This window comes from Pleurodeles waltl, chromosome 7 (genome assembly GCF_031143425.1).
Source record: "Pleurodeles waltl isolate 20211129_DDA chromosome 7, aPleWal1.hap1.20221129, whole genome shotgun sequence".
In the NCBI taxonomy this organism is placed as follows: Eukaryota; Metazoa; Chordata; class Amphibia; order Caudata; family Salamandridae; genus Pleurodeles; species Pleurodeles waltl.
Window position 1 is genome coordinate 1405584064 of NC_090446.1, and position 13480 is coordinate 1405597543.

The window sequence follows — 13480 nt, forward strand, 5'->3', positions numbered from 1 at the left end:
TAAATATGAAAGGAAAATTGTAAAATTGCATTGTGTTTCTTTTAGGTAACCAACTGCTGATTTTGATAAGAGCCCTAGCTAGGAGTTTTCTAAATTTATGTTGCTAAATTGTTTTTTGCATGAAGACCCACATGCCGATGCTAATTTGAGGTTAGATGAGGATTCCATATGTCGCACGATGCAATTTGAGATCTTGTTATGCTGACTAAATGTATTCAATTAGTTCATTACAGATTATCGTATTAGTGCTTTGCATTGCCATTATCGAATGCCTCGTGATTCAAATGCTACATAGATTACACTTGTTTCGACGTTATGGACAGCTATTAATGTTCATTTATGTTTATCATTTGGTGTTGAGACACATCTACATTGTGCTAGCTTTGTTAATATAGGGAAATAAATTCACTAACTTTGCAATAAACTGGTGTGGTTATTCCTGACTGAAAGGTCAGGGTTCGCCTAAATGTATTCTGGACTAATTGTTAAGTGTTATGTTGATCAAGGTATTGCTTATGTTCGTTATTGATTATTGATTTCAGGAAATTGATCGATTAAGAGTACAGAGAGTTCCCACTTAGTCAAAAGATTCATCGGCCTAAAGAGCGTCCGAACACAGGTAAATTATTACTACGGACCGCTTTATCAGCAGTCGAGAAGGAAGCGGTGACACCATGCCCAGCGGCGAGAAAATTATGCAGTCGGCTTGAGCCACGGGCGGGGCGGCCGAGAGCACTCTAATATGCTCCTGGTGGACCGCCAAGCACGGAAAGAGCAGACCGCCTCAGCAGCACGTGCAGCTGCTCAATTGCCCTAGTTAGGTTACCAGAAGCAACAGGAAATGCTCCCCGGCAATGGCAGGCAAAGTAACACAGCCCGCTCCAGAAGGACGAACAGCAGGACAGCAGGTGGGCAGTGAAGCTGGGCTAAGTGCACAGGCAGGAATGCTGAACTTCCCCTTGTCGCCAGTTGTAAGGTTTGTATGCAAAACCTGTGTATTATTGTAAGTGCTGGAAATAATAGAGCCTACACCATTCAGTTTCACTTTCAGGCCACGAGGTCCAGGCCCCAGGCCTTTCATTAACTTCACTGTGCACGGCATGCCCACTACCATCGTGACCAACTGCGACGGGTCCTGTACTGAAACACTCCTCTCTTATTACCTATTCTGGTATGTTCTATCCCAACACAACACTGGTGGACAGGACACAGGACGAGTGGTCAAGCTCACTAGGGATTGTTTGGGCAACCCCGCCTCCTCCTCCCTACAAACATCCAGCTGGCATTGTAGCAGTTCTACAAAGACACCTGTAGCAGTGTTCTCCAGCATTTATGGTAGAAGTATCTTCCCCATTCGGTCCAGGGTGCTAGTATACTTCCTGAAGTGCATTGGGGGTAGAGTCAGCACAGGATGTCTGTGTCTTTTATTAGGGCAGTCTCCAACGTGGCAGTCGTTACTTTGCTCTAGATATTGGCAGTTGGGCATGACCTCTCCTTGGTATTTGGGTAGAGGGACCGGGGAACTCTGGGTACTTTATATACCTTCTCTGTATTCTTCCACATTTCCTCTATTCATTCTGGGCAGCGTCCCACACAGGGCTCCACTGCTGAGCTCTCATCGAAAGGCAGGCAGATTCCTGTGGGACAAGGCTCTCTTCCCATTCAGCAGACAGGAAGGTCGCAGGGTCAGAGGCAGACACAGCTTCTTTCAACAAAGCTTGCAGAAAGCAGGCAATAAACGCTCACCTTTGGGAAACTTGCTATCAGTAACAGAAGTCTTGGAACTCAGCTTCTCTTCTCTTTGAGCACTAAAGGAGCTCAAACTGCAACAAAGTAGGAAAGTTTGGGACTCACTTTTCTACAGTATTTTCAGGGCTGTCAAGTTTTCAGTGTGTTTATGTGTGACATTACCATGTTTGCAACACACTTATGTGTGACATTTCCATTTCTGATGTATGACACATTAAGTGATACGAGCTGAGCAAAGCAACTATGTTTATGCTTTATCATTAATGACAGGGAATACTCAATTTATTTAACATTTTGAGCCCTCTCCTATGGCTAATATTTATGTTCATATAATTTTTCTGCCTCCCTACAATCCTATACAGTTTCTCTTCACTTAAACTCTTTACTCCATCACTTATGTGGTCTCTGTCCACATCTTGTATTTTCTCTCTTGGACATTCCTTGTGCTCTCGCCTTCATTTCCTTAGATAGTCTCTTCTCCAATCCCAATCAGGTACTCTCTGCTCATGTGATCTTTGTCTGAAAGTGATATTTCATCATTCTTTCCAGATGTTTCTGCATCCACGTCTCCTTAGGTACTGTTTCTTCTACATCTTCCTGAGACACTTTGCGGCCCCCATACCCACCATATTATTTTTATGTTGCCCATCCCTTCTCTTCCCCATTGTTGTCAAATTCTCTTTTCTCTACCCCAATCAGCTACCATCTACTGAATCACTGCTCAGGTAAACTTTGGCAGTCCCATATTCAACTAATCTCTCGTCTATTGTTCCTATGTGTTTTTGCATTCATCTCTTCTCATGTAGTCCCTCTTCTCCAACTCTGTCTACTCTTTGTTACCATCTCTTCCACTATTCTTTCCATGTAGCTTTTTTTCTCTGCTATCTCAATAGAGAGTCTTCTACTCCATCAGTCCCCACTCTGTGGCACTGTCCATGCCCTCAGGCACTCTTCTTTACCATCTCCTTAAGGAGCTCTCCATGCTCACAGTGCATTCTTCTCGATTATCCTCCTCATGTTTCTTGCTTTCTCTAGGGTACTTTTCTCCACTCACCCCTCTAACAATCTCTTTCATATATATATGCTTCCAACACACATCAGTACCTTCAGTTCCCTCAAGGACACATTGTTCAACCTCCCACAGTGTTTTTCAACCTTCCATTACGGTACAATGTATTGCTCCTCAGTTCAAACTTGAGTGCACACCTTTCCCCACTACGTCCACCTCTCTCCTCTGAATGCACTTCCACCTGCTTCTAGTCCCCATAAGAGAATGCTTGAGGTTTCAGTGGGCTCTGTCCTCTGCTGTTCCCTTAAACAAACAAAACATCCCTACAATGCGGATTCCAATTGTGTTTGCCATTTTTCTTCACAGGTGAACCCTTGAAAGTTGGGGAGGTGCCTGTGGGAGCACTCGCTGGACTATGGATTTATACAGACCCATGTTTTACATATTCAGGTCCATATTTATACTTTTGTATCGCCGCATTTGTGTAATTTGTTGATGCAAAAGCGGCGCAAACGTACAAAATATAATTTGTAAGTTTGCACCGCATTTGCGTCACGAAATGACACAAATGCGGCGCTAAAAAAGTATAAATAAGGGCCTCAGTCTGCACACTAGGGCCCATATTTATACTTTTTTAGCACTGCATTTGCGTAATTGTTCGACACAAAAGCGGCGCAAATGCAACGCTTAAAAAGTATAAATATGGTCCTAGGTTCAGCTGTGTAGGCTGCTCACTGACAGTCTAGTGATAAGGCATTTGCTCCTAATATGTCAGTCCATCCAGGGATGCAAGGGGGCAAATGTCACTACAATCTCTTTCCAGCCTGGGACAAGGTCTAGTCCTACTTTAAAGGAATGAAATCCTATTCTGATAGTGTGCACATAGCTATCACATACTCCCATGGTATATGTGACACCTTCTTATAGTCCATACTTTTTAGGTTACAGTACTTTTCTTCATGGGATTTTTCAGCTCATGGTTATTGATATTGTTAAAAGTAATATTGCAAGTTTCAGAATGCAACATACCATAAGCCAGGGATCTTCAAACTAGGGGACGTACCCTCCCTAGGGGGGCCTCCAGTGATCCCAGGGTGGGCACCAGGCGCTAGCTAAAATAAGCATTATGCTGTTAACAGGGCTTTGTTTTAAGCTGAACAAAATGGTTAACAGTAAATGGGCCATCACTAACAAGTTTTGTTATTTATATCCAAGCTGGGAGTATGTCAAAAGGGAAGGGACTCCGAATACTCTTGAAAACCCCCACTCGCATTTCTAATAATCACGCCGTGAATACTTTGACATGTTAGTAAGGCCTGCCTCACCAGAATAGTATGTTTGGCATCGTGCATTTTATTGCATTCTTAAAACAGTAACAGAACTTAACTGCAATGTTTCAATATGTGTAGACAATAATGGCAAGAAAACAAATCAACATCTGATATCTTGCGCTACACGGGGCTAACGCTGGCTTTCCGCACATTGACTATTACTATGGTCGCTGGACTGCCTCTCTGCTCTCTACTGGTCTCCCCAGTGGCTCCATGAACTTTAAACATTCTACACTAGGTGGTTCTCAGCTACTATGCCGAGGGTCTGTCTCAGAGCAAACTATCATCTGGAGCAGTTGAACTAGAGAGGGGCTACTCCATGGCGCTTCCATCTTGTCTGGAAAGCAGCAGCACTGCTTACTGGACTTCAGAGAGCTACACTACCAGCACTACCAATAACATAGGCTGCAGGTGACAAGGACACAACATGCACCATCAAAGCGAGTATCTTGTTGTGCTACCATGTTGACAGGCAGGGGTGGAGGCCTTAAGAGGTCGTATGGCTGGGGCACTGTTCTGTGGTCTAAATATATTGGAATATATCGGGCGGGGACAACTCTGCCGATTGGCTGTTCCTATGAGCAAGGTTGGGGTGAACATCTGAAGCATAGACAAGCATATGTTTCTGAAAAAAAGTGAAATGATCAGCTATGATCACCTTAAAGTGCGAGACATCTAAGATTGTGCAGTGATCCCAAATTCTTAATGTGTACTACTGTAACCCAAGATGCGTGGCACTTGGCAGGACAGTATTTTCAGATAGGGGATCTGGATTTAGAAACTGGTTTAGTTTGGTTTCTGTTCATAGTTCATTTTTACATCTGCAGCTCGTACAGATTCCTCGTGCAAGGTGATGGCACCTCACACGAGTAGTATCAAGTTGGCTACAAGCCGGAGTAGCCACAGCATGAGCACAATAAGTGTGATGTTCTGCACCTGGCTTTCATGAGCCTTCCAGGGTGGGTTTCCCAAAGGAAAACAAAAGAGTCTAGGCTCTCCCCAAACACAGCTCTTTCATTAGCAACTGTCTCTGCTCGCTCACGCCTGTCCCTCCACCATTCTCCACATGGTAGTGTTCAGAAAGGACAAGATAGTATTTGGGCCCCACAACCCAAAAATTATTACATTGTCAACAAGTAGAAGAAAGGTTTGAAGAAATAAATGTAACTCTCTGTCCCACATTCCAGGGGACAAAAGGCCAGATGGTATAGTTGTCACATTTACTCAGCATTCAAAGACCATTGGCAGTGAAATAGACTGTACATGTCACTACGCAGTGAGAGCAATTTGATGAGTTTTAGAAAGTTATGGAAAACCTATTCTCTAACCAATATCTCATGATTTTTTTCAGGTTTACCTTTCATCTAGAACAAAGAGGGAAGGCCTGGCACTTTATATAACGGATACACTGTTTTGTGTTTATCAATAATCTCATTGGTCACCGTGCATACTATAGTTCAAATGGGTTAAGATACATGTTATTGTTGTATTCGCTGTACAGTTTACAGTTTTTCAAACTACAATCCTTGGTCCCTGCATGTACAGATAATGCAACCTTTCATGCAACCCTGAGCAAGATAAGTAGGCAGACTACAATAAAACCACTCATCACCAATACCACCTTTGATACATTCTTTATCATTTTATCCAATGCAGACAACAGAGTGACATTTTTTCTATTACAATTGTAACACTTGAGAAAGTGCCAGACTTAGTTGCTGTAGGGGTGAAGCACATGCTGATTGAAGCTCCTGCTTTGAAATTGTGGATCCTCTGAGGCTCGTCAATCCCTAGGGCCACTGAAGTTTAGTAGGGCTAGAGACCATTTATGTCCATGAAGGCCTGGGGCCATTTATGCTAAGTAAAGCCTGTGGCCGTTCATGTTCATTAACGCTTAGGAAATGGGATTCTATGGGTGGGTCAACAGGTCAGTGCTGTGACCATATTTTTGCAAAACCAGAGCACTTCACAAAGAAATGTTTTACTGTAGCAGAAGCATTTCAATGTTAAGGTGCTGTGCATAAAACAGGATGGAGACTATAGTGCAGTCGAGGCTTGACTCCGGAAACATTGATGGCAGGCCAGATTGGACTATGTAACTGGGACAGTACTTGACAGCAAATTGCAGAGTGGTTTGTCCTTTTACACAGGACAGACCTGTGGGGTACTGGGTGACAAATTGCTTTATTGGCAAAAAACATTTGATGCATGAAAATCAAATATCCGTGCTCTAAAAGTAGCATCTATATTCCTCGATATCAGACCCCTGTGTTTTTCTGTCCGTGGATTACAATTACATCTTTGGAAGTTCTGCCGGATGTGCAGATTTTCTGTAGTTATCTTGAGGTGAGAAAATACGTGTTTCTCTGGAGTGACATAAAAGCTGCAATTGCAAATGTGGCAAATATTCACAAAGGTTTAGCTTCGAGGGTGTTCACCAACATGTTTAATCCCTTTTTCTCACTCATTGCTCTTCTAAATACACCCTTAATTCAAGCAGGTGTAAGTAGTGGAAAGTATGTTTGAAAGTCGTGTGAACACTGGCTCCGCCTCTTTTCTTGCTGCTGACCAAGGTAAGTATCATTTGTTTTTCGATGCAAATTTTTGCTGAGTTATATTTTTTTATCTACCTGAGCACTGCTATTGGGGGTGTGTTGTCTCTTCAAAGGAGCACTTTCGATCGCATTTACAAGGATTTAATCTTTTCACCTTACACGCTCAAGTGGGAAATTTTCTCCTGGACTGTGTTGAATTTTCCTTTTGTTTAACTCACATACAGGTGAGTTAATCCTATAATTGTTCCTTTAAAGTTCCAGTGGAAGCATTCTGTAATTGCTCCCTTTGATATAGAGCAATAGATCTCTTTACTTCCAGGCTCACCAGACATTTACCTAAATATTTCAGTTAGAGACTGGGTCAAGAAGCAGAGGCCACAGATGCCTTTCTTCAGGACTGGTCGCAAGAGATCCACTATGCTCCTGTCCCCGCATGATCTCAAGGTGCCTAGAACACATTCACATGCGATTGGCCAGGGTAATGGTAACCCCTCTTTGGTGAGCCAAGCCATAATAAAGTATACAAGAAAAAACCCCACAGGCAACCAAACTTAACTTACTCTATTGAGTGTTATGCATATAGTCATGGCTCAGACAAAATAATGTGTCTTCCTTAATTTTTCTTTATTTCTCACAAAGCTGCAGATAATCATCATATTACGTATCAAAACCTTATGCCAAATCTCTATTAAAAAAACCTTATTCTCAAAGGTCTGCAAAATCTCATTCTCTACCACTCATACATCCTCATACGTGCCACAATCACACTGCAAAACGCACCTCAAAATACTTTTATAAATTATCAACCTAACCACATAAACACTTGTCAGAATCTACTATACACAATTTAATTTAACCTGCAAGAAATTGAATCAAGATTTGGAATACATTAGTTCTCCAATGATAACTACAAACATGTAGCTGTTATCATTGTGTGTTTCTTCCTTTAATATTCCTTATGACTCCTTGTGCTTAAACTCATATTTTCCTGCACAGTGGCATCGAAAACAATTCCGACTTCATCTGTGACTTCATGATGATCCACTTTTTTACTGTAACACATGTGGCTTCTTGGATTTCAAATTTGTTTCTTTACTACAACATCTGTGGCTTCATAACGTTCTATTTCTACGTGCATTTCGGTGACTCGTGCCTTCTTCAGGAAAGCCACTTCCACAATGTATCCCAGGAGGACCACCAGCATAATTTGAGGACCGCACTCACTCAAGCTGGGTTCACTTTGATATCATAAGACGTTCAAAATGTCTGTCAACATAAATACTCTTTCTAATTTTTCTACTCCATCCTAAATTATATGTAGTACGATGCCTCAAAAGATATTTGTAGGTAAACAAGTATCTAAGATCACCCCCCCCTACATCAGCTACTAAATGAAGCAAATGGGTTTATATTGATTACATGTTTGGTGGGGAAAGACACCAGTTTGGGACACACTCCACAAGAGGAGCGATGGCTTACTAGGCTTTCCGGGCAGGTGGCAGGCTGGAAGTCATACGTAAGCCTAGGGTCTCAACGTTCAAGACGTTTTATTGCAAACCACTCCAACATGCAACATGCCTTGTAGCTGAACGCTTTAAACATGCATATTATGAGCCATTGTCTTGTAATAAAATTGAAGATTCTCCTTGAAATCCGTGAATGAGAGTCCTGGTTTTATTCGAGACAAGGAGGCAAATAGTATGTCACCCCTACGTCCCCACCCTTATTATTTATTTTCATATTTCTAGTGCCTTCAGCAATTCAAAACTCAAGCTGAAGAAACAGCAATGGATGTCGCTGGCTACTACATGGCTCTTGGATAGATATAGGAGCCACAGTGGAATTGGGATGATTTCCTTTTCTTTTGTTTTGGGCTTTTGTTTCTCTTTGTGTTGCTGAGACTTGCGCATGGTTCCTAACTAGCTACGCATACAGAAAAGAGGCTGAGCCAGTGTTTAGAGGCTCTTATATACTTTTATTTTACTATGCTAGTTCCTGTAATGAAATGGTGCATTATGGTTTTTGTACTTTTTTTTAATAGTTGTGAATACATGGTAAGAGAGAAGTAATGCACAATATTCATCTCCTTGTCTCTAATAAAATCAAGGCTCTCTTTCATGGATAGCTAGGAGAATCTGAAATGTTCAGCTCATTGGCAATCTGATTTGTGTACATTCATAAGGTTATAGCTAACAAGAGTTTGCGTGGTACTTATATGAAGCACACAAAGGGAATTCGACAAATCAACGATGAACACATTAATTGATCATTCATTTTGTTTGTGAAACAGTCGTATTGTTTTTTTCCCAGACTCAGACAATTTTTACTAGATCCCATGTGACCGAGCTGGAAAGGTGGTCACTCAACAACTAGACCGCAACTTCTATCTGGCTTTTTTCATGTGTGGCACAAGAAAAGCTGCCAGTAGCAGTGCATTAATTTCCCAATGTTTTAATATGCAGAGGGTGATCTGCACATGGCGAGTGGTGTGAATGATGGTATTAGATACTCATCTAAGATATGAATTTCTAAGTTCTTAACATGACAATAAATCACAAGGTAGACCACTCACAACCAGAATAAGTGTAGAAGAAATTCACATTACCCAATAGACCCAGGTTGCTGTGTTCAGAATACGTGTACTGATTATATCCACCCAGGTCTGCTCGAAAGTAATATTTGCCCTGGACTTCGGAGGTGAGATGATCAATTTGTATGGTGCAGTTCCTCTGGTGAAGTTCCCCTAGCAGCTTAGTGCGGCCTTGGAAGGTTTCATGAGCTGTGTTGGTCTTGGTCCTTAATACAACAGGTGGAAGGTTTTTTGGGTATGGGCTCTTGAAATACCAGACGCCGTGCACTACCGAAGGCCTGACGTCATCTGGGTAATCAAATTTACATGGGATTGATACACAGGTCTCTCGAAGGGCATAAATGTTTTGTGGCATCCAAGCACTCCACTGCCCACACAAAATCCCTGAAAAAAAAGAGACACACATTTAAGAAAGGACACAGATTTCAAACAAATTTCATCTGCTGAACTACTGAGCAGGCTTGGGTGAGCCAAAAGGGACCCCTCACTAACGACAGCCACCCTGTGAGTTAGAGTATGGTAGCGTGGTAGATCCTTAGAAATGCCAGCCTTGATACCATCCCTGGGGGAGCATCACCCACTTTGGTTATAGAGAGTTAATTTAGCACTGAGAGGTAGTAATGCTATTCGTTCTTGTGCCAGACCACGAAGGTCTAGTTTATTTCATGAGTTTGTCTTAGAACTTCAGAAACAAAAAAATATTTTTTCGATCCAAAATATTTCAAAATTGTACATGAATTTAATTTGGTAGGTCACATAAAAATATTCCATCCTCTCCATCCCAACCCTAAAAGCAAGGTTGAAGCGAATGGGTCCCATGATCTGCACACTCCACCTCTGGGTTATGGGGGTGGTATTAAAGCACTTTACAGAGAAAACTTTTAACTCCCATCACTGCCACTAAACTATTTGTATTCAAAGCAGGAATTGGTAAATGTTTTGTAAATGTGCTACAGCTTTCAGTGTTATCAGTCTACTCCAGTGCAAACGCTTGTGCCAATTTTGTGTAAATTCAGAAATTATGTTATTTTAAAACAGCGAGCCACCGCACAAGTACTAGGCCAGGGGAAGCAGAGGCCATCAGAAATGTTGAGTTGTTTAACAAAAATAGAGGAACTTTTGAGTGCAGGATAAATACTGCCATCAGAAGTACTGCTCACACAGTACAAAGTCCCGTTGGACTATTCTCTCTCCATTGTTCCAAGCTACTGTGACTCTTGGGGCAAAGCTGAGCCTCAAATATATTGTGTCAGAGGTAAGTTACAACCATACACAACTTGGTAGATTAACTATATTTTGCCAGGTCACTAGCGTTGACAATTTGCTCCAGGTAGGTAGATTTCCATGTTTCAAGTAATCTTCTTTTACAACTCATTGTTGTCGGGTTTGATCGTCCAATTGGGTCAGCTGACATCAAATGAAGAATACAACTAATAAAACGCAGTGATTGGTTAAATGACATCATGGAGTGACCCGACAATCACCTTTCTAATACTGCCGAATGTGGGCAAACTCATTGCCAGGCACAACCGTTTCAACACAATCCTAAATTGTACAGGACGTTCTCGTAATTGCCTTCACTAAGCACTAACCAGCATTGCTACCTGCAAATGTCAAGATTGGTATGTAAACTGGTGCTCGTGGTAACCTCAGCCTGCCATTTAACTGGTTAATGAGCCTTCCCATCTCCCAGGTGCGTTGTAATAAATGCACATTATTTGGTAATGTATCTTTCTACATTGGAGTAGTTATACACGAGGTTGTTTTATCTATCATTTATAATTTGAAATAAACGTGACATCTGATACAAATTATGTGACTGCATTACCATAAAAGTGTCATTTAAAAAAGCTTGTCAATATGTAGCGTTAATTGGTATGCATTGGTTTGTTTATTGGCATATTGCCGAAAACAGACAAAGAAGGGCTAATGTATCGGGAGTGTTTAAAGAATAGCTGGTCCTGTGTATGATACTCCCATCATATTTCAAAAAAAGCCAAAGGTACACAGTTCCAGACAATGGGTTCTGTACAGATGCATACAGTGAACAATAGAGCCTGTGAGTCAACTCTTATTAGAACAAGAGCCCTCCCACGAGGGGCCCGTTAGGCATTGCAGTGCCGGCCTGACGAGGAGCAAAAGCCCCATGATGAAGTATGTCACCAATTGGTGAGTGAGGGCTCTTGTTCTAAAAAGAGCAGATTCACAGGCTCTATTGTTCACTGTATGCATCTGTACAGAACCCATTGTCTGGAACTGTGTACCTTTGGCTTTTTATTGGCATATTGCACCTGCTGTGCAGACCCTGCAATCTCTTAAAAGATGGAAAAATGCCATGGGTAAAAACAATAACAGGACAGAGAAAAATGATCAAGAAAATCTGAGATTATCAAATCACAGGAAGTGCAAGCATGTTACAAAGCACAAGCTTTGAAGCATTGGGCTAAATTAGGATGCTAAACCTAATAGAAATGATTCCCTTGACTTCTGCTCCAAACTCAGCATTTTATTTTTAAAAATGATGTCTGACACGTACCACTATCGCACACATTTACACATTTACACATTTTTAGGGGCGAGCGCAAAGAGCTCCGTCCCCTGATGTAATCTCTCTTTGGGCTTCTAACCACGCCCATGTCACGTCAGTCCCTTACACTGGTTCGTGAGCTTGCCGTTTAAAATCCGCTTGCTTTCATTAGTGTAAGGCATGCATACGTCATGCCTTTTCCGGTGTTTAGCCCTCCTCAAGTGCAGCGACCAACTACTGAAAACATAGGAGGCTCCATGTTTTCCGTATGTTTTTTGGACCACTTTTTCTCTTTATTTTGCAGCACAATCACGCTGTGTTTTACGCAACGCAATCATGCTCGGGTTTGTTTTCCATTTAATGTGGCAAGAAAAGACTGGTTAGGGGTTTACAAGGCTAACAGCTCTAACTCGACGAAATGAGAAACTTGTTGCATTGCAAATGTTTGTTAACTTTGCTTTTAGCACAACATTCGCAGGCAAGAATATGGGACTTTTTTGGCATGCTTTCTTGCAGTCTTACTTTATCATCTATGGGTTAGAAATGGATCAAAACTCAGAATGCATGCAAACCCTAACAGGCGCTGATATTAAGCCTCCTCAGGTATTCTGCAGCACGCTAAAACTGTCACAATATATAATGAAAGATATGTTTATGACCGTAGATATATCCATGTATTCCTGCAAGGAATTCACAGGTTTCCTGGCAGGCGCAAATGGTTTAACTGATGTGAATTTTCTCCCAAGAGTGTGCAGTGGTAAAATGCCACACAAAGCTTGGAAAGTGGATGTTACAAGCTGGAACTAAACTGCAACTTTGGGAATGCCCACAAAATCATACACTTCTGGGCATTCTCGAGCTCTAATCTGACACTTCGGCCATAGTGAAAAAAGTAAAAATGTGCATGTGAACAGCAGACTTGATTTCCTACATTATCACTAAATAGGTTTCTGCAGAGAGGGAGCAGGGGCTCCTGGGACATGCCACATGGCTTTCCCAGCAGTACACCTGGAACCCTTCCCCTTGGTGTAGCTTTTTAGGTGAAATGGAGGGGAGTTTGTGAATTGAAAAAGCGTAAAGGGTGAGGTGGCGATGTCAATCTCTGTATCTATCTACTTTTTTTGTGAATCAGACCCAGTATCACTTGGGTTGTGTTTTTGACCCAATTCAAATCTCTGTTACAAGCCAACCTCAGAATGAAGAGGCAATGTGCCTCTTGTGTGCTTTTACGATCTTGGCGGATATTTAGAAATCATTTAAAGTACAGTTGTGAAGCAAAGATATATGGAACTTATTATCAAAAAACGACCAAACTATACATTTGTAATTGATGATCAGCAAATGGACATTTTTTGAGAGACTTTATGTGATTTCCATGTTCCGTTGCAGATTCACATAGTTCCCTTTCCCGGTGGGGCATCACGAGATTCACATTTTTATCATAGCATATGGATCTAATTTCCTGCACTGTGTCATTTGACTCACAGTTCCTGTCATGGGCTTCTGCACCCCTAAATAGCCCTAATGTTCACAGGGACAATGAGAAATAAAAGGCAATTGAATATTTTCTAACAGCATTAGCTCTGCTTTCACCAAAATATCAAACATTAGTCAACTTTAGATAACCTACTGCTTACAACTTTAACACAGAGATTTATGTTTTTTTCTCCTGCCTGTGAATGAAAAGTATTTTTACCTTAACCCTAGTGACTATTTTTC

At 41.6% G+C, this 13480-nt stretch overlaps 1 protein-coding gene across 5 annotated transcripts in view; it reads right to left on the reverse strand.

Moving 5' to 3' along the window:
- LOC138246415 (myelin-associated glycoprotein-like) overlaps positions 1-13480 on the reverse strand; it is a 398925-nt gene that overhangs the window by 142556 nt on the left and 242889 nt on the right. For all 5 annotated transcript variants that reach the window (XM_069201017.1, XM_069201018.1, XM_069201015.1 and 2 more), the window contains exon 4: positions 9250-9618. In XM_069201017.1, the coding sequence (XP_069057118.1) occupies positions 9250-9618 (369 nt within the window). The remainder of the gene's footprint in view (positions 1-9249; positions 9619-13480) is intronic.